The following is a 26637-nucleotide window of genomic DNA, read 5'->3' on the forward strand; positions in this document are numbered from 1 at the left end:
TGGAGCAAATTCACACTCTCAAAGGTCAGTTCGAGAGACTTCTGGACAGCTCCGACCGCATGCGGGAGCGCAAAGCGGCTTTCCTGCGACTCTTGCGCATAGGGCTCTTCTTCACCATGGTCCAAGGTGTGCCTAGATGGCACTACCGGCCACCAATGTGGCCTTTCCTTCCTCCCATTTTGTGATTTAGCCCTCATGGTGCATATTTTGTTTACTCACTCGAAAAGTCTCCCCATTCATTTGATGTAGCCCTCTCTAGTAGAGGAGGTTTATAGCCCCATGGGCAATTTTATTAACTAATAGAAGGATCTTTTTCTCGGGGGAAAAAAAACTCCTCCAAACTTGCGGATAATGTCGATGTAAGTAACATTGCGATGTAAACACCGACCAGGCGAGTCACTAGGTAGTCTTACTAATGTCGTAGGATATCAGCCTTAATGTTGACTTTGCCTTAAAAGAAAGTACTACCACTCGAATAGGCCTATCGTGAAAACATTGCGGGTGAAGATGAAAGGTAACGGTGCCCAGAGGTAATTCCAAGGGTTGCTTGTCGACGGAAGTGGATGCACGCTACATGCGAATGCAAATGCCCCTTGTATGGCCAAGCAAAGCTGGGTCGAGAAGCATCATTTAGCCTTCACAATTTTACCAAATGATGCCTAAAATGTCACTAAATAATAAGGAACTTAAGGGACTGTTCACATGCCTATATGCCGAATTGACTGTATTGTGCAAGAGAGGGTATGCAACTACGATCCGCATGAACATGCACATCCTGCTAAAGGCTCACAAAGTGCCAGGCTAGGTCCTAACCTAAACTGCGACTAACGCTAGACTGTAGCAGAAGCTTGTCCACGTGGCTCAAGTGTAATGCGCACGTGACACTGAGAACATGGTAAAGTGATGACCTGCCGAGACGTGCCTGTGCTGATTGATGTCGGGCCCTAATCACAAAAAGTTCATGATCAGCCTCTCCAACTGGCTACTGCAGGAACTCAAGAAGATCCAGCAAGATGTGGTGCAACCCTGCCAGTTTCCTCCTAGTGGAAAGGAGGAGAGAAGGAGTCTGCTGCTTAGGAGAGAGATCCAAACCAACTTGACAACCCAAGTAACGTATAGGAGTTCTTGTGGGGATCCACTTGAAGCCCTCTCCATGCGACCAATAGGGCAGAGCAGCACTGCCAACCCAGAAAGCCATTGTCTGATGCTCAAGAGACAAATCCAAACCAACTTGACAACCCAAGTAACGTACAGGAGTTCTTGTGGAGATCCACTTGAAGCCCTCTCCAGGCGACCAATAGGGCAGAGGAGCATTGCCAACCCAGAAAGCCATTGTCTTCCTCTAGTTGATCAGTGCTCCCAATGCACAACAAAACACTTCAAGAGCCTGCAAAGTTCAAACACCTATGCAGATTGGCTTCCTGGACCTCCAAGTACATGCTTGAGTCCTCAACAAACTCAAGGTCAAGCAGCTCGTCTCCCCTAATAGGAAGCTCTAAACCACGCGAACCAAACTCCTGTGAAGCCAAAAATCTACTCATCACCTCCGCATAGAAGAGAAAAAGGAAGGGGACAAGAGGGAAACCCTGTCTAACCGAGGTGGTGAGCATGAAGCGTTCCCCTCTTCCCATTCCCACTGCCAAAAGCACCGGACTGTGCACACATCTGTAGAGAGATGACACTCCTCTAATCCAAGTATTTGAAAACCCCATCCTGCGCAGAGTGCCCTCCAGGAAATCCCAGTCAACTCTATCGTATGTATAACCGGCCACCGGCCTATACGACGTAGAGGGCGGTACTATTTCAATTACCTGTTAACTTTATACAGAGCACTGAGAACGGAAGAGAACACAGTTGCGTCCAGCGACTAGAATGTCACTGCGCACACGAGACCGACACCCTGTAGGCCCCAAAGACTGGCGCCCCTTTCGGTATTTCTTTATTCAAATTAAGGTAGACGATCCGACCACTTCGCACAAGCTTTCACAAAGCTGTTCAAACCTAGCGAGGGCTGAAAACGCAGGTTTTCAACCTGATTTTGGCAACATAACGACGCAAAAACCCCTGTAGGTCAAAAGCACCTGTCTAGGACGGATTCCCTCGCTATCTGGAAGCTTTCTGGTGAGCTGTCACAGAATTTCAACCGGCTGCAATTCCCTATTTTTCACTACCGGGTGCCCAAAAGCCTATACACGCATCCCAAGGCTCTCATGAGGCTCCCCCGGTGTTCCCTTGTAGTGTAGGTGCGAAACCCTAAACCTGCAGAAAAACACAGCAGGCTGTAATTCGCTGTTTCGGATCGTTTTTAGTGGAGTGAACACGCCTACGCGTGTCCTAAGGGCTCCCGCACGCAATGGGACAGTTCCCCTGTGAATTGGACGAGTTTTCACGCGAGAGAACTCTCCGAACTTGCAATCTTTCGCGATGGAACTGAGCGTACCTGTGGGGGATTAGCAATTAGCTAATCCGGTTCCTGTTCAGAAGGCTCTTGCCTTGGCAAACGCGCATAAACCCCCAGAACTATACATATTCATCTAAGTAGCCCAACTAGTGGGGCATTACCATATGTCCCAAAGGGGAGAGAGAGATGCACGAGAGCAAATCATCGTGCTACATGAGACAGAGGAGAAGGCAAGCTTTCCATTAAAGCTGTAGACTTGCACCCACTACTCACACACACACACACACACACTGCACGAGAGCAAATCATCGCGCTACATGAGACAGAGGAGAAGGCAAGCTTTCCATTAAAGCTGTAGACCTGCACCCACTACTCACACACACACACACTGTAGCGTACTTATGATCAAAAATCAGCCTCCTCTCTCAAATTGGGCGCCCCCTCTTCATGTTGGAAGTGGCAAAACTGCCTAGAGCCGCCATGTGTCCAGTTTGCCCCTTTTGAGTTAATTCTCTAGTTCCCACTGACTTATAAAGTTATAAGTGACTTTCCGAGTGGCCCAGACTTCATTTGGCGCACACAGGCTGCCATACTCATCAGAATTTAGTGCTAACTGGCCCGACCAGTCCCAGACTGACCGACCCAGACTCCCGCTGTGAGAAACCTATTCGGCCGCAGCCGTTTCACACTCGCCATGCAATGTCCACTTGCACCTTTTCATGGTTCCGGGGAAAACAAGTAAAAATAAAATAAATAAAAATATCTAGTACTTATTTACGGAAGACAACAGGAAAAATACACCTCCTAGTGACAATATGCCTTCTCAAAATCGAGAAGGAACATCACAAGATCCTCTCCAAGGAGACGTATGAGGGCAGACGCCTCCCAAAAGGTGAAGATGTTGTCGAGGATACTGCACTCCTTAACAAAACCTGTCTGGGTCTCATGTATAATGCTCTTGAGTAGCAGCTGAATTCTCAAACTCAGAGCCTTTGCTAAACATTTGTAGGCTGAGTTGAGAATGGTGATGGGCCGCCACTGTCCAATCTCATCCAAGGAGCCTCCCTCCTTAGGGATAAGGTATATCAGACCCTCACTCATGTTGTCAAGCATCTCTCCAGTGTACAGATTGTGTTGGTAAGCGCAACAAAGATCCTGACCAAGCAACTCCCACTACTCCAAGAAGAAGCTCGGAGTCAAACCATCTTTCCCTGGGCAGCTACCCCGGGGAAGTGGCCTGAGGGCCTCTTGGAGCTCCTCCATCTAGAGAGGCATCTCTAGTCTCTGACGCATCTCAATAACTAGGCAAAGCATCTACACCCAAACTTGCTCTCTGCATGCATCCCTACGCTCTAAGTGTGGCTCAACTGAAAGCAACTTACAATAAAAGTTAGTAGCAACTGCACGCATATCCTCAAGCTTTATAGCAACTGACCCATCAAGTCTCCTTGACTGACAAACACTCGTGCGCACATGGCAAGGCCCCACCTAGGTCCACTGAGATGCCTGACGATGGAAGGCAAACTCATGGCGTCACTCCTCAATGGTGATCACGAGCTTGCTACATCTGCTCCTCCAACCAAGGACTATCAGGGTGGCGCTCTTGCATCCGTTGTAGAGAAGCAATGCCCCTTCGAAGACGCTTCTCCTCCTCCTTGGCTGCAACCAAGCGAGTTGCAGACTCCTAAAGGAAGAAACGACTACGCTCACCAAGTCCAGTGGTTACTAGCACGGGTGCCCCGAGTGCACAAACTCTGTCCAAAGCCCCACCACCCGCTCTCTATAAAAGACCATTTATTTATTTTTTTGGACTGATGGTTTTGTCTTGAGTAGTGTCGTTCTTGGCCTCTTAAGACTAAATGTACAGTAACATTCACAAGGGACACCAGGCTTAACCTACTCGTTTTGTAGTTAAACCCTCTCTCTATAAAAGGAGACGCGAGCCTCAAGAAGCTCCTTCCAAGGCTGCACACGATGAGTTTCCCTAGCAAGGCCTGACTTTAAAAAGCAGAATCAGTAAAAAAAACGACCAACCAATCAACCTTGGCACGTGTAGGTTGTCCATCTCTGTCTGACCACATAAAGTTCTGGCTAAGCCGTTAAATTCTGACATATCCAGGAGCTCAAAAATATCCAGCATGAAATGATGTACCGCCTGGTTGGGCTAGCAGAATCCTTCCTCCAGACACTCAAACCAAACTCTGTTTTAGAAGCTTCCCCCATCTCAATGGCGTCTCTGATAGAATCAATCTAAAGCCCTCTCCAGAGTGGGTGATCGACCAATCCAAAATGCAACGTTTTGTGCCAAGCACACCCGAATCCCCACACCCAGTCTCAAGTCCCCCTCCTGAGCCATGACATAGCTACTCAAGGCCTCTGCAAAGGACAGGAACAAGAAGGGCGCAAGAGGGAAGCCCTATGTGACGTATCTGGTACATGCAAACCTCGGCCCTCTTCCACCGCCAACCAACACCTGACTATGGGCAACAGAATACAACACCCACCCCAACCCCCGATCTAGGACTCCAAGAGGCCCATCCGCAGCATAGTCCCCTCAGAAAGATCCAATCCACCTGATCGTAAGCTTTCTCAAAGTCAAGCAGCAGAAATATAAGCTGCTCATAGTGTGTACACGCCTTGGTTGCGACCTCCTAGAAGTGAAGATGTTCTCAAGGATGCTACGTTACTTGACGAAACCAGTCGCTGAGGCAGGAATCAAATCTGTGCCAATCGCCTCATAAAGCTTCAATCCACCTGATCATAAGCTTTCTCAAAGTCGAGCAGCAGAAATATAAGCTCCTCAGTGTGCGTACAAGCCTTGGTTGTGACCTCCTAGAAGTAAAGATGTTCTCAAGGATGCTACATTCCTTGGCAAAACCAGTCTCTGTGGCAGGAATCAAATCTGTGTCAGTTCCCTCAAAAGCTCCAATCCACCTGATCGTAAGATTTCTCAAAGTCGATAGCAGTAATATAAGCTCCTTGTAGTGCGTACAGGCCTTGGTTGCAACTCCTAGAGGTAAAGATGTTCTCAAGGATGCTACGTTCCTTGACAAAACCAGTCTCTGTGGCAGGAATCCCCAAAGGAGTTACTGGACATTAGTTAAAATTTTGTGGGCCACGTTCAAGACCGTGATAGTCCTCCATCGTCTAATATCCTTCAAGACCCAACTCGAAACCTTCATAGGCCGAGTTCAAGGCCGTGATAGGCCTCCAGAGTCTGATAGGGGGAGAACCCCCGCGCACAGAGCAATGAGGGGCAAGGAGAGATGCCAAAGGAAGAAGGAATGGGAGGGGGAAAAGGGCTGCAAAAAGTTTTTTTTTTTTTTTTTTGTGTGTGTGTGTGTGAAGGTGGACTAAAGCGGAAGAGCAGAGCAGCAGCTGCAGCAAGCGTTTTTTATTGAGCTTGATGTCCAGAAAAGATAACCTTCCGAGAAAACATAGAATTGGAACCCACTTATTCCAATGTCCATAAGATGCTTTGATCAAACCAGCTCACAAACATTATGCAACACATCCGTCAACCTTGTTCCTTCAACTGTTGCCATTACTTTTGATTATGCTCTTATATATATACACATGAGCAATCACACAAATACTAAATGCTGATGATCATGCTAGACATGACTTAGCAAAGATGTGTGTATACACATGGGCAAAGAACCCTAAGAGTGGCCTTGAAAAAAACCCCTGCTTATCGCTAATGTCCGTATACTTTTGACTATGCTCTTTCGCACAACACAGGCAATGTAACATTTTGCCTTCTCAAAAATGTTCTACAACATGTGAGTGCGATCAGACGGTGGAGGCTTGACAAATGCATCGGTCGATCCCCTCCTCTCCACATAGTCAAGATCAAGTAGCAATTCTTCAATGCCATTGTGCATTGAGCTTAATGTGTTACTAGACATCTGCGGATGTGCAGGAGCTTCAAATTTAGGTCCCTTGCCATGTACATCTCCTACACTCTCTCCTATGTGTGCACAGGATTCTGGCATCTTCACTTCAGTATCTGCCAAGACATCTCTTTTGGCTTCTGCTTGATTCAAAGCTGCTTGCATAACTGCTGCCTGTTCTCTGGCTTTAGCAAGTTCACCTTGCCATAATAGAGTTTCTGTTAAAGCCTCGTCTCTTGCTTTCTCGGCTGCCGACAGTTTCTCTTTCATTGCCATCAACTTCATGTGAAAATGACAAGATAAACCAAAAATTGTTATCTCAAAAGTCCAGCTATTAACCCCTATACGAAAACCATGACAATTTCCTCAAGCAGCGTGTAGATATTTACGAAACATTGCTTACTCAATTGAAATAGACAGCTTCTGCTTGCCTCTATTAACATATTTTTATGTGCATGCAAGAGCTTGGAAGTGTGCATGATCTCATGAGCCTAATTACCTAACAGCGTTCAACAAGAAGAATACAAATTTTTGCCATCTTGCTATATATTTTTGCCACCACAAGCTAGTAAAGAGATAAATACGCCCCTTGAAATGCATGCCCACATGTAACTGCAGCTAATACCCATATCAGTTTGAGCTTGCATTTACTGAAAACTTACTTCATGAGAGCTGTGCTGAAGTTTCACATCCAGCTCCTTGCGTAACTGGGCCATCTCTGACCGCACAGCTTGGCGTTCCTTGTCCATAATATGGGCAGCAGATGCAGCAGCTTCAGCTGCCTCAGCTGTGGCCGATAAACGCTGGGCAAGGTCCTGAATAGTAGCATCTCTGGCTCGAATGTCCTTGGCCATCTGATGGAGTTCGTCATCCTTGACCTTAAGCGTTTCCTAAAATTGTCCCAGAAAACCTCCACTTCTTATTTACTGTTGGTTAAAAGTTGTAATAGTATTGACAACTCTACCTTCACGATACTCAGATTATCCAACCCTTCCACACTGTTGAGCTTGGAAGCTAGAACTGTTGATGACTGTACCACATCCTTTGCTGCTTCTTTTGCAGTTGCATTTGCTGCAGCTACAGCAGCTGGAACTGTCCCAAGACTAGATGACCCATTTCCACCCAAAGAATTTACTGCCTCTTTGTGAGCCTTCAACACTACTACTGCTGCCCTGATCACTAAAAACGACTATTAGATTCTACTGCAGAGCAAGGACGTGCATCAGCAACACACATCCCAGATAACACAAAATGCAGAAAACCCCCAATCACAGATCGCACACAAGCACACATACACGCACGCACGCATGCACAGACATAATCCTACACAAACCCAAACGTGCCCAGGTCCATGATATAAACCAAAGAACAATTCACAAAATCCTGGTAGTCATATGACTGAGTGATCATCAGCTCCATCACACCTTTGACAACATATATATTAACTTATATCGAAAAGCACATCAGACAAACAGGCTCTGAATGTGTCACACGCACGCCAATGTCCATGAAACATGGGCAGGGCAACAAAGCTCAATGGTGTCTTAGTCACTATGTATGCCCAAAGCGGTGCACTTCCTAGAGCAACCCACTGCCTAGAGCAAAACAAGTCATTACAAGCTTTTGGTGCGAGTGTCAGCTCTTGGATTGTGCTTGTTGTAAGGTATGCTCAACATGGGCAGGGCAAGGAAGCTCCCTTGGCCAATATATAGTGTAGGCCAAGTGTGGTGCACTTGCTAGACCACAACAAGGTTTTGACGATCTTCTGGTCCGAGATGTGTCTCTTACTGTGTTCACTGTAGGGTCTGTTCAACATGGGTAGGGCAAAGAAGCTCTAGGCTATTTTTTTGGATGCAAAGTGAGGGCCACACTCCAAATGCCATTACCTATGCTTGCATCTTGAAGGAAAGTGGTATTATGCAAGAAGAATGAATCCAGGAGAAGCCCAAATTACATTTAAAGGAAAGGTGCAATCACCACAAACACCATGCACTGTATTGACTAAATACGACATCATCTCTGACAGTGCCGTCATTGCCTAATAGTGTGAAGACAATGAGGTAGTCACATATGCACCACATAGACACATGCACACACAAACACTGACATGCACACGTGCACATGCACGCAACAAACTGAGAGAAACTGCCTAAGAATCTCCAAATAGGGCCATGTACCGAAGAGTGGAGACCCAAGCATTCGCAGCTTTAGGCGTCTCAGCACAAAGGAAGTATTCCTTTTTTGTAGAGGTTTGAATGTCTGCCAGTCAAAAAGGTTAAAGATGTTAAGCAAGTCTCACTTGCTCAGTTTGTAAACAGGACTTTCAACCAGACAATAAAACTCATGGGATACAAATACAGCATCCATCGTACTTAATGGACCCCCTGCAAAATTAGAAACAGCATCCATGAGAAAATGGGTCCTCTAGTCTTAGCTTTTCGTGATGAAAAAAGTCAAATTGCAAAAGTAGTTACAACATTGAATAGCACTCACTGAAAGTTGAGAGGGGAGATAATCATGGAGCTGCCAGCATCAAAATTGATCAATCCCTTGGGTGCAATGTCACCCCTCTCAATTCTGTTTCACCAGTGTGAAAGTGCAAGAATAAAAGCAAAACAAAAAAATTTCACTGAAAAATACATGATCCGTGATGGCCAACCTATATTCCAATTTGCCTGTTGTTGGATCCAAAGTAAACCAGCGCTGATTCCATTTCCGCAGCTAAAAATTTGATTTTGTATTAGTTTTCATCCTTTCTAAAAGCTCCTTAGGAAGTCAAAAACATAAAAATAGGTTCCAATAAAAGTGACATAAGTGGCACGCGGACAAAATCTGGGAAAAATTCCCCATGATGCCTAGACTCTAGAAAAGCCTCACAAGGGCCAAGCACAGCGACAAAGTAGCCCACACTAACGAGATCTGGACGGAAAAACACAGGAGATCCTCCAAAACTTTAACACCCCTCTAAAATCCTGGATACACAACAAGACCAGGAATCTGGGCTACAAGAGTGACAAAGGAATCTGCACGTCCTGTCTACCACTACATCAAATACCCCTCTCTACGGAATACCACAAGGCCTAGGATAATCTTGTCCTCCAATGGCAACCCGTGCTACCAACCACCATCAAAGTCCGCCAAGCTCTAGAAAGCTATGTCAGTCATATAGACTAGAGCTCCTCTGCCTGTACACCATGTTGTAAGGGCATGTCATCAATAGCTATAGGTTATAGGAAAAGTTAAGAAATCGGCCACGCCTCATCCAAGAACTAGTCGAGCCATCCAGCTCCAAAGTCCGACGCACAATGCCAAAAGCCAACATACACATGTCCCATGCCCAAGTATCACAAAGTTGTAACAACTTTGACTTGTCTGCCACGCCATCCTCTGACTAAATAGAAACTCCTGATTCTGCCTAGGAAGTAGGAGCCACAGTCTAAGCCCGGTGCTGAGAAAGAAATCTGACAAGAGTGCTATCCATTTGCAAGTCTTTGTGAGTTCCCAAGGAAGATGAATGTAGGTGAACCAAGTGTGTGAAAGGCAGAACAAGTGCAACAATAGCCATCTCACCGAACTCCAAATCCATATCTGACTTCTTCAAGCAATTCCTACAAATATGCCCCTATTCTCCACACTTATGACATATCACCTCCTTCTTGGGTCTCTCGCCAAAACCAAAAGTATCAACCTTTGTGCATTTTGCTTCTGTTTTCCTTTCTTGGACAATTGTTCAGCTAGGGCCTTTGAGCCCACTCTAAATCCCGACCTCCGCAATTGGTGCTCCTCGTCCAACACCATGGGAACAAGCTCCTCCCATGTCCAAGCACTAGTCCTTCAAGGCTGGATAGAAAGCACTATACTCTAGAGTCAAATGCATCATCCAAATTATAGTCATCTCTTTCGAACTTCGAAGAGATCGGCTTCCCTACCTAAAGAATCACCTACTTCAATGTGATCCATTAAGGACTTCGACTATCGAGGGTCCATGATACGCAACTATACCTCCACGTGAGCTCTCTTCATAGGCGTCATCCTCTTGTAAACTTGCTCTAAGTGGCTCAAGATAGCTTGAGCAATAGTCATACTCCGAACATGTCCAAGTGCCTACCGGTACAATAGAGGAAGATAAAAGACCGGATCCTTGCATTTAGCAGATCCCAAGCCCGTTGAAGCTTTGCAAGCTTCTCCTACTCCTTGGAAGAATGAGACCTATAGGAGCCGTTGACCACTCAATCTTGTAGTGCACTTTCAAGATAAAGGTAGTAGGTCTCCAATACTGCCTCCATAAGCACCTTCCAGTCCTCGTAGTTGGTGATATCCAGCTTTTGATTATGTGGAAACGCCAACAACACCGGAATCTTCCTCTCAAGTATCCCTTGCAACTCGCTATGAATAGACTTTCGCAAATGCTCCAAAGCATCATCCACTATTACTTCGTAAAAATTTCAACATCCCCATCGTGAGAACTCTCCGCATCATTCTTCTTCTATGGTGCTATCATCAAGACACTTTAAGGTTGCAAAGCAATCCTCTGTAGACAGGCACAAATCGAGACTCAAGGCTGCAAGCAACCTCCCATCAAAAGGGATCTCCAATCTCGCCAACAAGGGCAAGTACACCGGCTCAAATCAATCCAAAATCAACCCCCTCTGCCGCACAAAAGTCTCTAACCAGCTGGCTGAAAATCTGCAAAGGTACCAGGCACGAACCGTCACACTAGAATCACCTTCTTCAAAATGCAGCCTAGATCTTGTTTAACTCCAATCAGCAACACTCTTCAATCAAAATCCAGCTAAAACACGCAGGTTACACAAGAGTTCTTTGAGACAAAAACGCAGCATTCAGCATTAGAAGTACAGAAAGCATCCAAAGGTAGAAGTTTGGCAGTTGTGTCTCACCTTTAACAAGGGGGATGTCATGTGTTATGCACTTGCGCCATGTGGACAAGCTTCTGCTACTGTCTAGCACCAGTCTTAGTTTAGCATAGGACCTAGCCTGGCACTTTGTGAGCCTCGAGCAAGACATGCATGTTCAGGCAAGTCATAGGTGCATACCCTTTCTTGCACAGTACAATCATTTCGGCCGTGAGGGTGGTTGGCCGTGTCATCTCTCTTTTCTCTCTCTCTGTCTCTCTCGTTCATTGTGTTCAATTCAGTTTCTCTTTTCAAGTGAAATTAAGTAACCTTGTGTTTGTGCGGAGTACTAGATCCGAGCTAAATCCTTAAACACTTCCACTGCACCTGACATCTCAATAACCCATGTAAATAAGGGTCAAAAACATAAAAATAGGCATCCACCGAAAGGGCCACATGTGGCACACCGGACAAAATTTAGGAAAAATACCCCATGATGCCCAGACTCTAGAAAAGCCTCACAAGGCCAGGCACAACCACAAGGAAGCCCTCACTCACAAGATCTAGACACAAAAACCCAATAGATGACCTCCTAAACTCTGAGATATGTACACCTTGGGGAAGGATCAAAAATCAAGAGGCCTTGATATTTGGTCAATAATGGCGCCAACGAAAGCACTCTTCCTTCCGAAGTTGCAACAAAGCTTGGAGTGAAGTTACAGGAGATGGTGCCATAGTTGGATGCCGCTTTGGCAGCTCTAGGCCATGAAGTGGCAATTACTCCCTCGGCAAGCTCGAGATGCATGTCCAAGATTATGTTGGACAAGAGGATTATTCCTTTGGAAGGGGGTAATTTTTTGTTGGGAATGCCTTGGCAACATAAGAACCATGTCATGATTGACACCAGGACCAAGAAGTTGCACTTGCAATAAGGGCAAAGGTCTTGTAGTGAATGTTATAATGGGACGGGCACCACGTGCCAACGGAAAAGAACAGACTGAACAACTTTAAGCACTTCAAATAACACCAAATTGAAAGAGATGCACGACACATGAGACAGGGAATGGCAGAGTTCCACCCCAAGAGAGCATTGGCCCCAAACCTTGGCACCCCTTTCGGTATTTCTTTATATTGCTTGAACTCAGTACAACAGCCTGAGGCTCTTGCTCTGCTTCCGCTCCTACAAGAATGCTAGAGAAGAGGCCCTCAGGTGATATCTAAAGGCCCTTGGACTCTCAAAAGGAGTTACATGAAAAGCTACAACCCCCAAAAGCACCTCGCCCAAAAGCTAGCGCTGAAATCAGCCAATAAAAAATACGAAAATCCTTACAGGTGCTACATCAGTAGCCAGCACAGGACACGGAATTTCATACAACTAGTCAGCGCAATTTTACGTAGCATCTGTACAACTCCCGCCACGTCATCAGTTTGTTGCGCAGAGATTGTGTGTGTGTGTGTGTGTGTGTGTATGTGTGTGTGTGTGTGTGTGTGTGTGTGTGTGTGTGTGTGTGTGTGTGTAATGTAAATGCCCCTAGGCACTTAGGCCCCATCGGGCGGGGTCCCATAAGTTGGTGGGAACTCTTCTTTAGAAATAGGCCACTCGGCAAGACTTTGCAAGTTGGTAAAACTTCTTCTACTGCTGCCAGTTGGCTCACGTCTTCATCAGTGGCTTGACACGTCAACAGTTTGTCGCATCCCCCCTTCTTGAGGGAGAGGGATCATCCGCGATTATCATATATCTGCAAAACAACTCAAGTTAGTTCAAAAAAAAATTCCGAGGGACAATCAGTTTTCTTATTCCAAATCCGATCTCTTGATACCTTGGTCGTTGGCTTCCCAAAAAAATCTCATCCGATAAGGAGTATATTCTCATTCCAGATCAGGGCTCTTGATATCTCTACGTAGCAAAATTAGTCATCACACTCAGACCACCCTGATCTGTAACGGGTGTCTAGATGCACTAAAATTACATACCCAGGCAATCTCACCCAATTAGGAATATTTTCGGTGGTTGGCACATCACAATGCAACACAAATGCTCACATATGCATGTTACAAGACATAGAAACATGCCCCGACCCCGGACTTATTAGGCACTCCCACCCTTACTTCTTCACGCATCAGACGCGCTCCCTTCTTCATCGCTCTGTCTTACAGGAGGGCATAAGCCATGAAGATCACTTGCACAGACGGTGTCACAGGGACGTGGCAACTGTTAACTATGTCACGAGGACGCGACAACTACTAACCTTAGTTGTTGGTTTCTTTCCAATGATTTTTGTTTTATTTTTGAGACCCTCTTTTTGAAGTAGCAAACGGTCAGACATTGTATGGCCAATGTGAACGGTAGTTTCACCCGCAGATGGGAAGTGGTCGGCACTGGAATTCGTATAGTAAGAGGATGTCTAGGCTCAAAGCAAGATCATGTAGGTCTCCCCATCGCACTTAGCAAGTTGGTGGATACTAGGAAGTGAACTCAATAAAGGCACAAAGTCAAGGTGGGACTACCAACCGAAAGTATCCGACAGTTAGGCCACATTGCACTTTAGGATGCGGTCCCAATGAGGATAGATGGTCAGATGACCAGTCGGAGCCCAACGAATCATTTCCTAAAATTTAGGGAACTGCTATTTTGGGCCGTGAAATGTGTTTGCGTGACTAGGGGAACATTTTACATCTCTGCCGCGAAGTCAACTGAGCAACCAATTGGGAGGTTTTTAGGCGACAACCCCGAAACGGGCAAATGCTTGTAAATGCGCCAAGTGGCAAAATTTCATGTACTTGCCTCATACAGAAAAGTTAGCACTGAATTTTAAGCTGAGAGGAGCCTCATTTTGCTTTCGTCACAGGTTAAGAGCTATGGAGTGCTTTCTTCCCCTCCCATGTGCAGTGTGGTGCTAGGAGTGATGCCCTGCACGCTACACACTGCTCTCTCTCCCCCTACATGCAGTTATGTGATGCCCCACAAGAGGACTCTTCATTTGATTGAAGTACAGTTGTGTGGGTTCATGCTTTTGTGCTAGCTAGCTGCTACTCCAAAGCAGGGCCGGTGAGGGTCATAACCTCACTGTACAGGGGCAAATTCAACGCTGGTATGCGCTGAAAATTGACTGTTTTTCAGCCACACGGACGCCAGAACCCTATGTACAATTGTGTGGGTTCATGCTTTTGTGCTAGCTAGTTGCTACTCCAAAGCAGGCACCGGTGAGGGTCATAACCTCACTATACAGGTGCAAATTCAGCGCTGTGTTTCAGCCACACGGACGCCAAAACCCTTGGGAATCGTGCCCCACTGGCAGAGGACAAGTAGGGACTGTTTGGGGCTGAAAACAGGGCAAAAACCAGTAAATACAGCGAGTTGAATTTACTGTTTTTGGGCTGGAATCAGATGGTATACGCCAGTAGAAGTGAGTTCTAGTAGGGGAATTGGTTTCGCGCAAGTTTTGGGGCTATTATGCTGCCGAAATTTGGCCAAATCATGTAGTATCTAGAGGGATACAGGTAAAGGATTCCCAGGACTCTACTTTGTAATTTACCCTCTCAAAGAACAAAGAATACCGAAAGGGGCGTCAATTTTGGGGCCTACAAGTTGTCGACGTCTGCTTGGAGCATTCTAGCTTCCGAGCCGTGTGTGTGCTTAAGTGTTAATTCCCGTCACAAGTTTCCTTTGCACGTTCTCTCTGTGTGTCTAAAGTAAAGAATTTCGGGTGAAAGCCAACGCCTGCCGCCTCACGGGCCGGTTTCAGAAGGATCAAAACCTTTTTTTTCCGAGCTGGCGATTTTTCTCAAAGGCAGTGTCATGCAGTGGTGGATGTCTATAGCTACCAAGCCGCACACTCCAAGGACTTGGCAAGCTTTCAAGAAAAATTTTGCCCAAAGTTACATGGTTTCTGTTGGTAAATTGGCTTTATCTGACAGAAAAATAATTCTAAACGAATTATTGGAATTTTCAGTGAGAGGGTTTTTCTCACTAGAGACATCCGAGTATAGATATTTCTAGTGCATCAATCAAAGTAATGACGGGAGCACTATGAAAGGGAATATCTGTAAGGCCACCAAAAACGGGTACTTCTGATGTGTCACATTGGATGGGTGATAGGGAGCATTGGGAAGAAGCATTCGACCATCCGGAAAGGGACATCTCTGATGCATCATAGGATGGGTGACATAGAGCATCACGAAGGAGATTGTACCGTAAGTTCGGTAGGAAAGGACTATGTGAGGGTATTCCTGATGCATCACAAGGAAGGTGATGGGTGACATCGAAAAGGGAATATCCCATAGTCGGGAGGAAACTCTAAACTGTGTTAGAATTGTGCACAAGGATAAGCAAGCACTTGGATAAAGATGGTTTCATAGGAAACTTTGAGGAAAAACGGATGCTTTCTGAGAAAGCGGGTTGATTTTCAGGAAAGCAGATGCTTTCCCATGAGGAAGTATATGTCTGCATTGCATCCGTGCATGTGGTTGCATCCAGGGACGCCTGGGAAGTGTTGTGTATGCATTGTTTTCAGCTTATAAGGTTTTATTGAGCTTTTGGGCAGGTTCAGACTTTTTCTAAAAAGGGCCGGCCGGCCGCCCACATAATAAGTGGGCAGCCCTCAATTAAAATAAGTTTAAAAAAAAAAAACAGCACTGGCAGCCCACGATGCACTCCTCTCCCTCCCCTATTCATGCTGACAAGGCTGCCCCTATTGCTGCCGGCTGCCAAGAGCACTAAAAGCATATTCTCTCTCTCTCTCGGACTACAGAAAAAGCCAACGCTAGAAGGAAGATGAGGCTGCTGCAGATTTTCAGCCCCAAAGACGATGCCGCCGGTGATGTCCATGGCTGCCCCGAGTGTACCCGATGTCACCAAGACCCAGTGCGCGAGTTCTATCACGAAGAAGTGCCTACCGAGCAAGTTTCCATCGCAACAAGTTGCTGTTTTTGTCTGTTTTCAGCCCATAACCGTCGTAGACAGGGCTGATTTACAAGAAGGAACCCAAGAGCACACCTCTTCTGTGTGTAGGATTGGAAGAGACGTTTCTCTGTGTAGAGACCTCTTCCGGGGAATTGCTTTCCGAGAATCGAGTTGCGTTTCAAGCGTCGAGATTGTGAAGGTAATGATTTTCATGTTATGATCTCTGAGTATTTGATTGTGACCCTAAGCATGCTATTTATAGAATCTTAGGTTGAGGTAGGGCAAAAATGTGTAACTGGTGCAAAAAACATAAAAGCCCAAAAATGGCTAAAAATGTGTGCATCAAGCCAGGCTCAAAAAATGACCGACCGGACACGTGCTAAAAGTGTCCGCCCATGCAATCTACATGATGTGCGATGGGTGGCCGACCCGGGACAATCACTAGCTCTACAAAATGGTGAAGCAACGCTGGTGTAACTCTTAACACTAATTGCTTCCACTTGGGCGGGATCCATGCGTACCCCATCCTTTGAAACAAGTGAATCTCTTCCAAAAAGAATTCACTCTTCTTCGCATTAATGAGTAGCCTGTTCTTGCGTAGCTCATTGAAAACTACAGTCAAGTGATCCCTATGCTCCTCTTCATACTTTGTATAGACAATCATGTCATCAAAGAAAGTACCCACGAAGTTTCTATATGGTCTAAATATTTTGTCCATCATTCTATTGAACGTGGCAAGAGCATTTGTGAGACCGAATGGCATGACAAGAAACTCATAGAGACCAAATGTTGTCCTGAATGCAATCTTATGGACATCTTCTCGCCTAATGCGTATCTAGTGGTACCCACTCTTCAGGTCTATCCTGGTAAACAGTGACGCTCCCTCAAGCCGATCAAGCATGTCATCTATCCTCGGTATGAGGAACCTGTTTTTGATGGTATTCTTATTCAGGGCACGATAGTCAATGCACATGTGCCATGAACCATCCTTTTTCTGCACTAAAAGTGCAGGCAAACAAAAAGTGAATCAACTGGGCTGAATCAGCCCCTTCTCTAAAAGCTCGTTGACCTGACTCATAATCTCTTTCTGCTAGGTTGCACTAACCTTGTACGGTGGTCTATTCGGTGGACTAGAACCTGGCACAAGATCTATGGTATGATTTGCACGTCTCTCAAGAGGTAACTCCCCTGGTAAAGAGTCCCAAAAACAATCACTGAAACCACTTAGAAAAGTTGACCTATCTTTATCTAAGGTAGACATATTAGATACAACTTCAGGTACTTCTTTACAAAGATCAAGTACGCAGAAAGATGATTCTTTATTAAATGAAATAGCAAAAGAAGAAACAATTGAAACAAACTCGCCTATAAGCTTTACATCAAGGAGATGAGTCTTTCGACTTGTAACACCATGGGATACCCAATAACACATCACAACCCTCAAGTGACAGGCATGGCAAACCTGCTTCACCTCTCATACCCATCTCCTCTGCACAAATGCCCAACGTTGATGCCAATTCTAGTGATATGAAAATTGCACGGGCTCTTGGATCAAAGAAAACCAACACTGTCTCGTCTCTAAATTTGCCCCAGGCTCTGCACAATTTTGTGGCATCTATGTTTAGCTGGTTACCAACCAAACCTGGGACAAGTCCTACACTAGGCTTTGGCTTCTTCCCTTTATGCTCTGAGTTGTCATCCTTATCCTGTGACTTCTTTTGTGGGCATTCATTCGCAAAATGTCCCTCCTCTTGACAAATGTAGCATTTATTGGCCTCTCTCAGAGCTTTCCTTTCTTCAAAAGTTTTGCCAGCAAAATGCCTTTTCTGTCCTTGTCCTTGCCCAGAAGAAGATTCAGACTGTTTCTTGGACGTGTCACTTTCATCAGTGGAGGGTTTCTTTGTGAGAAGCACAGAAGGCTTTGTTGCAGCATTACCCTTGGCTGAAAATTGTTTGCCCTGGGACCCTCTCTTGTTGCTATTAAATCCATCGGAATCTCCCTTCGACAAATTGTTGGTCACTCTCGCATTCTCAATCAATTGCGCCATATCCATGACAATAGTCTTTGTGCAGTAGTCCTTGATTTTCTTGAGCAATCCGCAACAGTACTTCTCAATCTGTTCTGATAATGGCACAAACCTATAGGAGGTTACTAGCAACACTGAGGCCGAGAACTGTTTATTGTACTCTTCAAGATGCACATTTTTTAGCATTCAACTCATGCCATTCTGTCATCACATCCACTTCAAAAGTGTTTGTAAGTCATGCAGATGCAAAAAGTTGTTTGAATTAGACCCACGTTGCAAGGGCTTGACCCTGATTCAACAATGCGGTCCACCCCTGAAGCGCATTCCCTTTCAAGAAAGTGGAAGCCTTGTGTATTTTCGAAGACTAGATGAAGTTCCCTCCAGCATAAGCTGCATCAAACTGTTGTATGAAGGTCAAAGCCTTCAATTGATCCTCAATTTCCTTAAAAGTTTCAAACTTCACTGCTTGCCCACCTTCCTTGTAATCCATAGGCTGACTCAAAGGAGTCAAATTGTCATAAACAGGTGCTCGTAAACGTGGTGCTTCAGGATTGACCATTCCAGCACTCGCATCACGTGTTTTCTGCATTTTGGACATATGGCTGCAAAAAACCAGCCATACCAAATTGTGTTCTAGGCATTCGAAATTGACCATAGGCACCCTGAAAACCTCGTTGGACACCCATGTTTCCATACATCGGGTTAACCATGCCTGTTTGTATTGTCCTCTTAACACATTCCCTGGCATATAACCTGTGGAAGGTCCAGCCATAGCTTGAAACATTGAATCAATTCCAAAATAACCAGGGTATGAAGTAGGTAAGGGAAAGGTCTAACGCATAGCTTGTTCATTACTCCCTTGACCATTCACAAATGGTTCCTGTCCGGCTAAAGCAAATTGCTTGGGATCAATGTGTGAGAAGGAGAAGAAGAAGAAGAAGAAGAGGATTTTCACGTCGTAGGAAACTATCCCCAGAGAGAGAGAGAGAGAGAGAGAGAGAGAGAGAGAGAGAGAGAGAGAGAGTAGACACAAACGCAAGATGCTGGTGTAGGGAACACGGGGCGATCAGCCCCCCTGACTACTAGAGCATGAGACCTGTACAATGTCAATCTGTATGAAATGGGTACCCCTTGGCCCCATATATAGGAGTGCCCAAGGGAGTCCATATTGGGCAGGCGGCTGCCCCAAACCTGGGAGGCCGGACAAAAGTACAGCTTATATGCAGATACTATGGGTGGCCATCCTGGAGGCACACTAGCCGTACATGCAAACCCTAGACCTGTGTGAAGCAGCAAAGTGGTGTAAATCTAACACCCCCTCTCAGCACCTGATGCTAAACAAACCGTATGAAGCTGAAGATGTGAGGCAAAGGATGAAGATATCTGTTGCGATGTCCATTGAGGGACAATACTCTGGCGAACTCCGCGGTGTAGGAGCAGTCTGCGGTGTCCCAACTACCAAGAAATCTCCATGGTAAAGTGCCGTCACGAGCAGTGTAACAAACTGTTGTACTCCGTCGATACATGATGAAGATTTTGTGTGAAGGTCCCGAACTGAGTGTGAAAACAACTCCTTGTCGAGAACGGAGTGCCAATAGACCTGCAAGTGTCCTGCCCAATAGGATCTGTGGTGTCTGTACTCAAACCGTCTAGAGAAAATGGGGAAGCCCAGGAAACGTCATGAGTATGATTGGAAGCCTGTCAATGCATGAACCTGCAAACCAGTGTGGCCAAGTGGCTAAGCTGTGAAAAACTCCAGGAAGGCCAAAGACCCAACAAGAGGAAAAAGAAATATGCAGGGCGCCGAGTACAAGGTGGGCAACCGGCCTAAGAGATAGGCGACTGGACAATGCAGCATGTATGCATATGCAAGCAAGGGTGGCCATCCCGGAGACATACTAGCCGTATGTGTACGTCCTAGACCCACTCTCAACACCTGATGCTGAAGAAATTGTATGAAGCCGAAGATATGAGGCAAAGGATGAAGATGCCTGCTTCGATGTCTACAACAGTTTGGGGTGTCCCAACCTCCGAGGGATCTCCATGGTAGAATGTCGTCACGAGCAATAGCAAACTGCTATACTCCGCCGATACAGGGTGAAGATACTACGTGAAGGTCCCAAACTGAGTGTGAAAACAACTCCTTGTCGTAAAAGAAGTGCCAATAGACCTTCAAGTGTCCTACCCAATAGGATCTGTGGAGTCTATAGTCAAACCATATGGAGAAAATGGGGAAGCCCAGGAACCGTCATGTGAATGATCGGAAGCCTGTCAATGCATGAACCTGTAGCCCAGTGTGGCCAGGTGGCTAAGCTGTGTAAAACTCCTGGAAGGCCAAATGTAGCAATCTACGTCGTAAACATCCTCCCAATCAAGGAAAGCTAGACTAAGCAGTCTGCACAGTAGAAGCTACCGTAAGCTACAGGAGTCACCGAGAGACTGCACGGACCACCACCGGATGGTGTCCTGTCAGTAGATAGGGTAATCCAAGATGAGGGGAAAGCCAGACTCAATGGTCTGCGTTGTGAAGGGCCTCTGAGAAGAGGCGTGGTCAGACCAAGCTGTCTGCATCGTGATCATCCTGTATGAAGAAGGGAAACCACACTGAGAAGTCTGCGTTGTGAAGAACCTCTGAGAAGAGGAAAGGCCAGACCAATCTGTCTACGTTGTCTTGCCTGTACCTCTTGCCTCCAATCCTCCGATGTCGACCAAAACATAATCCGCACCAACAACGCCACCAAACCGCCTGTCGGTGTGGCTCTCAATGTCAATGAGCTGGGAGTGGCCTACTGCCCAGGTCGGGGGATAAGTCTGTTGTAAGGTTACGGAGGGTGAGTGTAAGCAACTCTGAAGATAGCAATCCAAATGATCAGGAGTCTAGAAAAGCAACCGCACTACCATCCAAGACAAGCTCCGGATGACTCTGGATGTAGTAACGGAATGCCTGATCTCCCGCATCTCACGGGTAAACTCTCTAAGAGAGTCCAAAGCATTGAAGTCCCACTCCAATTTGTAGATCCAAGCAATGAACCTGTCCAAGAAGAGATCCAAGATCCTCTCCCTAAGTCCATGTAGATGCTCCTGTCCATGTAGATGCTCCTGTGTAAGCAAGTGATCTGACGTGTCCACCAATGATGGTGGTGTCGTCTCTATGAATGTCGGACTCCCATATGCCATGAGCATGGCCCATATCTCGTGTGAACTCCTCTAATGAGTGCATAGGTGTGTGCATAGCAAACCACAAGTCACCACCCCCCCGGAGTGCGCAACCGCCAAATGATGGCTCGAATTAATGGATCTCCCAAGGATCGTACGCCTGTAGATGATCAAGCTGATGTCGAAACTACCGTGTATTGGAGAAGTCACTGAGAGACCACATGGACCACCACCGGATGGTGTCCTACTAGCAGGAGGTAGCTTCATCCTCTGTGAAAAACACAAACCGAGAGGCTACTGTCCACCCAAAAACGCAACTACGAGGTAATGAAAATGCTGCTGTCTAGAGATTTTCAGCATGCTCGTACGCTCCCGGCATGGTCCAGAGCGATGCAGAGGGTATGAAGAGGATGGTGAATCCTTGGCACAACCCCAAGTGGGCTGGAAACAGAGAAAACAGCAGTGGTATATGGCTGAAATCTGGTGGAAATGGAGAGGCTACGGGCCGGCAAGACTCCGGCTACCAAGCCGGTGACGTAGGCAAGATCTGTACAAGGCAACACTCCCCCTCTTGTACCAAAAACGCTGATGCCCCAGCCTGAAAACGCAAGGGCAACTGATGCTTTCCAAAAATGCAGAGCTGATGGCTGCTGGCTGAAAACGCAGATGGCTCCCAGCCTGAAAACGCAACCCTGCCCAAAACGCAGGTGTCTTCTTCTACTCTTGGTGCAAAAAACGTTGTTGTCCTGCACTTGCTGAAAATGCAGATGGAAGAGGAGGGGGTTCTCAGCGCTGACAACCAAAAGCAAAAACGCAAGTAGATCCACCCTGAAAACGCAGGTGGAGGGGGGCCCTCCGGGATAGAAAACTCCATATTTTATCGCATGCCTGGCTTTTGCAAAACGCTGGCAGATCTGCAGAGAATGCTGGCTGATCCGATCTTCTTGGGAGGAGAACCTGATGTGGGAAGCACCCAGACCATGGAGAGCTTGAAGCTCTAATCCATGTGAGTGCGTGTGAGCGGAAGCCACAGAGAGAGAGAGAGAGAGAGAGAGTATAAACAAACGCAAGATGCTAGTGTAGGGAAGAGGGGGCCATCAACCCCCCTAACTACCAGAGCATGAGACCCGTACAATGTCAATCTGTATGAAATGGGTACCCCCCTGGTCCCATATATAGGAGTGCCCAAGGGAGTCCATATTGGGCGAGCGGCCGCCCCAAACCTGGGCGGGCGGACAAAAGTGCGACCTATAGCTATGGTGGCCAACCCGGAGGCACACTAGCCGTACATGCATGCCCTAGACCTGTGTGAAGCAGCAGAGTGGTGTAAATCTAACACAATGGACACCTATGGTTGCTCAATCACATGGGCTTTCCTTAGAGCATCACAAGTCCTCTGTGCATTGGAAATCTCCTTTCCTCCAACGGCTCAATCATGCCCTAAAAACCCTGTGTCGGAATTTGAAATTCCTGTGTAGGAGCCTGTTAGAACTCCCGCATCCTTGGATTCTTATCCAACTGCTGAAACATTGCCATGCATTTGAACAACCTGTCCTCTTCTTGAAGAGTTAAAGAAACTTTCTATGTGCCATGTGAGAAAGATCCCTCTTCGGGAACTTGGTCTCTCTTCTCTGCTATAACGACACGCTCTTTGTTGCTTTCACCCACAACAATCCACGTTGCACTTTTTGAAGAAAAAGTGACTATCTTGTCGATGGAACCATATAACCGGCATATACACCGTAGAGAGCGGTACTAATTCACTTACCTGTTAATTTTACACAGAGCACTGAGAAGAAAAGAAAGAACAGAGGCATCCAGCGACTAGAATGTCACTGTGCACACGAAGACCAACACCCTGTAGGCCCCAAAAACTGGCGCCCCTTTCGATATTTCTTTATTCAATTAAGAACAGCTGATCCGGATACGTAAATCAAAGTATCACAAAGCTGTCCAAACCTGACAAGGGCTGAAAATTGCAAATTTCTGACCCAATTTCAGCAACATAACGACGCCAAAACCCCTGTGGATCAAAAGCACATGTCTAGGACGGATTCCCTCTAATTTAGGAGCTTTCTGGTGAGCTGTAACAAGATTTCAGTGTGCTATAATTCCCTGTTTTGCTAGTGTCAAGTGTCCAAAACCCTGTACGCGCATCCCACGATAGGCCCCTCAATCAAGATCTGCAAGTCGGCTCAGGTCTTCAGTGGTTTGACACGTCAACAGTTTTTGACAAATGTTGACAAGAACTACTCAGCCCTACTTGTACATCAATCAACACTTTCAAAGTTAATAAAAATATGTGACAAGATACATCTCACAAAGAAGTTACTGTTGGTGAAAGCAACAGATAAATATTATTGAAGAATTCTCACTTTGTTTTGAAAAGAAGAATCACAACACATCCAAAAACTAGTCTTCATATACTATGAGCTAAGACTCTCTCTCTCTCTCTCTCTCTCTCTCTCTCTCTCTCTCTCTCTCTCTCTCTCTCTCTCTCTCTCTCTCTCTCTATATATATATATATATATATATATAATTCCTTTAATAAAACTTTCTAGTGCTTTTTGCTTTGATAAGAGAGAAATGGGGTTACACAATGGGATGGCAAATATAGAGGGATAGTGGTCTTTCGACATAGCTCTTTTGCTGGTTTGCATTACTATACGACCGATTTGATGGCATCTTTGGTAGCTAGACACTCTTGAATGCAGTTGGGATGTTTTATGTGTGGTGAAGCATTAGAGACAGCAACTTATTTTCATCATAAGGCTAAGTGACTTTCTATTCTAGCAAGCATGAATCTCATTCTGGTGTTAAGTGCTCTTTGTAACCCATGGTAGTGCAAAGTCATACAAATGGATGCTACATTATCTTGGAAATTTGGGATTGAGAGGAGCTTCTCTAGCTTGTCGGGCGGGCCACCGTTCGCCATTAATGTTGCTCGTGAACTATCTTTTCTATGGGCTTCTCTCGCTGAGGTATGGGCCTTGAGAAGGCTAGGGTTGTAATGAGGGACTTTAATGTATGTTCTCAATCTTTGCAATCATCTTACCCATGTGGATTGACAGGCACACCTGAGTGTAGAGCGTGGCCAGCCTTCAAATGCTCCATACTTGAGCAATCCTAGAAGTTACATGTTGAGGACCCACGCTACACGTTCCAATCAGCCAAGTAGTCTATTACATACAATCCATTGCATATGATGTATCATATACATGATGATTGGATAGGACTATAGAACGCCAACATGTTCTTTCCAACCACTTTCCCACAGTGATTCAAATGGAGAAGCCTATGGATACTTTGTTGGCAAAGGCTCGTCTGAAGTTCAATAGCTCCTTTCTAAAGCACTCCATGTTCAAAAGCTATATCTCATATCAATGACAGCTTAGCTGTTGTATGTCCCTCTTTTGGTTTCCAAGCCTGGGATGTATCTATTGTCAACGTGCAAAGGGTGGAACAACAATATGGTGTTCATAATGCATACGTGCATTGTCAACAATTGATGCTATTGGAGGCCTTGCTAAATGCTACTCGTACGAAGCTTGTTGTAGATATCAATAATGAAACTTTGGGTTGTGGCCAACCACATTGGTGATTTGCGTATGATTGGCTACTAAAAAGCTAGAGTGGCAATTTTCACCGAGTCATTATGGGAAAACGAATTACAGACTCATCGCTTCTATCGTGACTTGCATCCCAGGTATGACCATGAAAACATTGTTAGGCTGCAAAATCATGCAAGGGACATGATTGTAGATCCCTTGACTTTAATTTCTATGTGTCATGCCTTCTTTGCTTGCTTATTGGATCAATTAGAGAATGTGTTATGGTGTTTAGCTAGGTATTTGTAATTGGCTTTGGATTTGTAGGCTATGGCTACTGCCAACATAGGACATCCAAAAGCTACCCAACAAGCGTTGTACAACTTTTGTATGAGATGCTTTTTACGGTCTAGTGCCTTGAGAGGGCTATCTAAGCATATCATTGCATGGTTGTAAATTGCGATATGCTCCCTTCAACAGTTGTACTTTGTGGCACCAAACTTTGGGGGCTAATGTATCTGGAAGCGAAATTCCGCCGCTTCGTGTCAACTCTTCTCTCTCTTTTCAATTCCAGAATTGAGTTTATTCCAGTATCCGTTTGTGTGTTGTGGTTGATTCTCGCATAGGTGTTCAAGCCAATTACAATATTGGTTATTATAAAGCCACCAATCAACAGGTGGTGATGGTTCATTGTCATTGCTACCCATCTTATATTAACACTTCTGTCTCATTTGGCAACGCATAATGAAATTGTGAGACTTTCCTTAGCTTTGCGACAATAACTTGTATCCAAGTATTGGTTGATGATACTTTTGTGTTCCAAAAGGCAAACAAAGCAACTCTCGACAAAGCAATGCAAGCATGGTCTCTTTGGCATTTGCCTTTGGCCTTTGCAGTAATGGGTAAATCTGCCCTTATTATCACAAAACTTGGGGCTGATTTGGAAAACCTTCTTCTTTTCAACCGGTCCTAGCCTATAAACTGCCCAAGTTTTCCTGACCATGGACGTGTGTGACGTCTCCGGAAAGAATTCGGTTCATGATGAAGAAGTACGTGACAAGGTTTTGGATGGTGGAGCAAAGAGCGAAGAGGAGTGGGTGACTGGTCATAGTTCTACTCCGGCGTTGGAGATCAACCAATCGAAATTCTTATTCTACCCACATTTCCTACAAAAAAGCAATTGAATGGCAAGAACTATGCCATTTGGAGAGCGACAATGAAATACGAGCTTAGAGGCTTTCTCAGTGGCACCTTCAAGAAGCCAAAGGAGAAACTCCATGCATGTTTTGCTCACAAAAATGCCTCAGTGGAAAGTAAGAAATATCCATGGCACAACCTATTATTTTTCAGATCTTACGAGAGTGACAAACAAGACCGGTCCTATGCATCCAAGTCTCAAAAAGTACAGGAAATCTTGATGCCAAATGTTACCGTTTCAGATCGTTTGAGAAGAGACCCTTGCAAAAGCACGCGTCCAGAAGAATTCAGCTGCTTTTGGATTAGATCGAGGCTGGTCTTTGTGCTGTCGAGAGAATCCTATGCGCACGCGAGTACACAAAAAAAAACCCACCCATTTTCGCTGATACACTGGTTCGGATTCCTCTCTCTCTCTCTCTCTCTCTCTCTCTCTCTCTCTCTCTGCGCGCGCGCGTGTGTAGGATCTTACCCCTTGCTGGATTTTGTTAGGCATGGTAGAAATTGAGTCCAAACGTTCGCCTCCACGCTCTCAGTGAACTTCCCTCCCATATAAATCCCTCATGACTAACACCATCTAAAAGTGAACTATTGTACTATAATACACATAATACTGGTTTCCATTTATATTAGCAGGAATCTCCAGGGATTCCTTCCCAAGG

General features: G+C 45.7%; 1 protein-coding gene across 4 annotated transcripts; it reads right to left on the reverse strand.

Annotated features, from left to right (window-relative positions):
* Window positions 1-5902: 5902 nt before the first annotated feature.
* On the reverse strand, window positions 5903-26594 carry LOC147432324 (uncharacterized). 4 transcript variants are annotated; one of them, XM_086492305.1, is made up of 9 exons: window positions 26448-26593; window positions 26213-26317; window positions 8954-9015; window positions 8788-8871; window positions 8647-8678; window positions 8472-8553; window positions 7259-7466; window positions 6957-7184; window positions 5903-6573 (listed from the first exon to the last, which is right to left on the reverse strand). In XM_086492305.1, the coding sequence occupies exons 1-9, from the start codon at window positions 26469-26471 to the stop codon at window positions 6175-6177; spliced, it is 1224 nt and encodes a 407-aa protein (XP_086348431.1). In that variant the 5' UTR covers window positions 26472-26593; the 3' UTR covers window positions 5903-6174. The 4 variants fall into 4 exon arrangements, with proteins under 4 accessions (XP_086348431.1, XP_086348432.1, XP_086348434.1 ...); XM_086492306.1 differs by lacking the exon at window positions 26213-26317 and having other exon boundaries at window positions 26448-26535; XM_086492308.1 differs by lacking the exons at window positions 8647-8678; window positions 8788-8871; window positions 8954-9015 and having other exon boundaries at window positions 7259-7461; window positions 26448-26594.
* Between the last annotated feature and the right edge of the window lie 43 nt (window positions 26595-26637).

This window comes from Adiantum capillus-veneris, chromosome 20 (genome assembly GCF_014529385.1).
Source record: "Adiantum capillus-veneris isolate H3 chromosome 20, ASM1452938v2, whole genome shotgun sequence".
Taxonomy (NCBI): Eukaryota; Viridiplantae; Streptophyta; class Polypodiopsida; order Polypodiales; family Pteridaceae; genus Adiantum; species Adiantum capillus-veneris.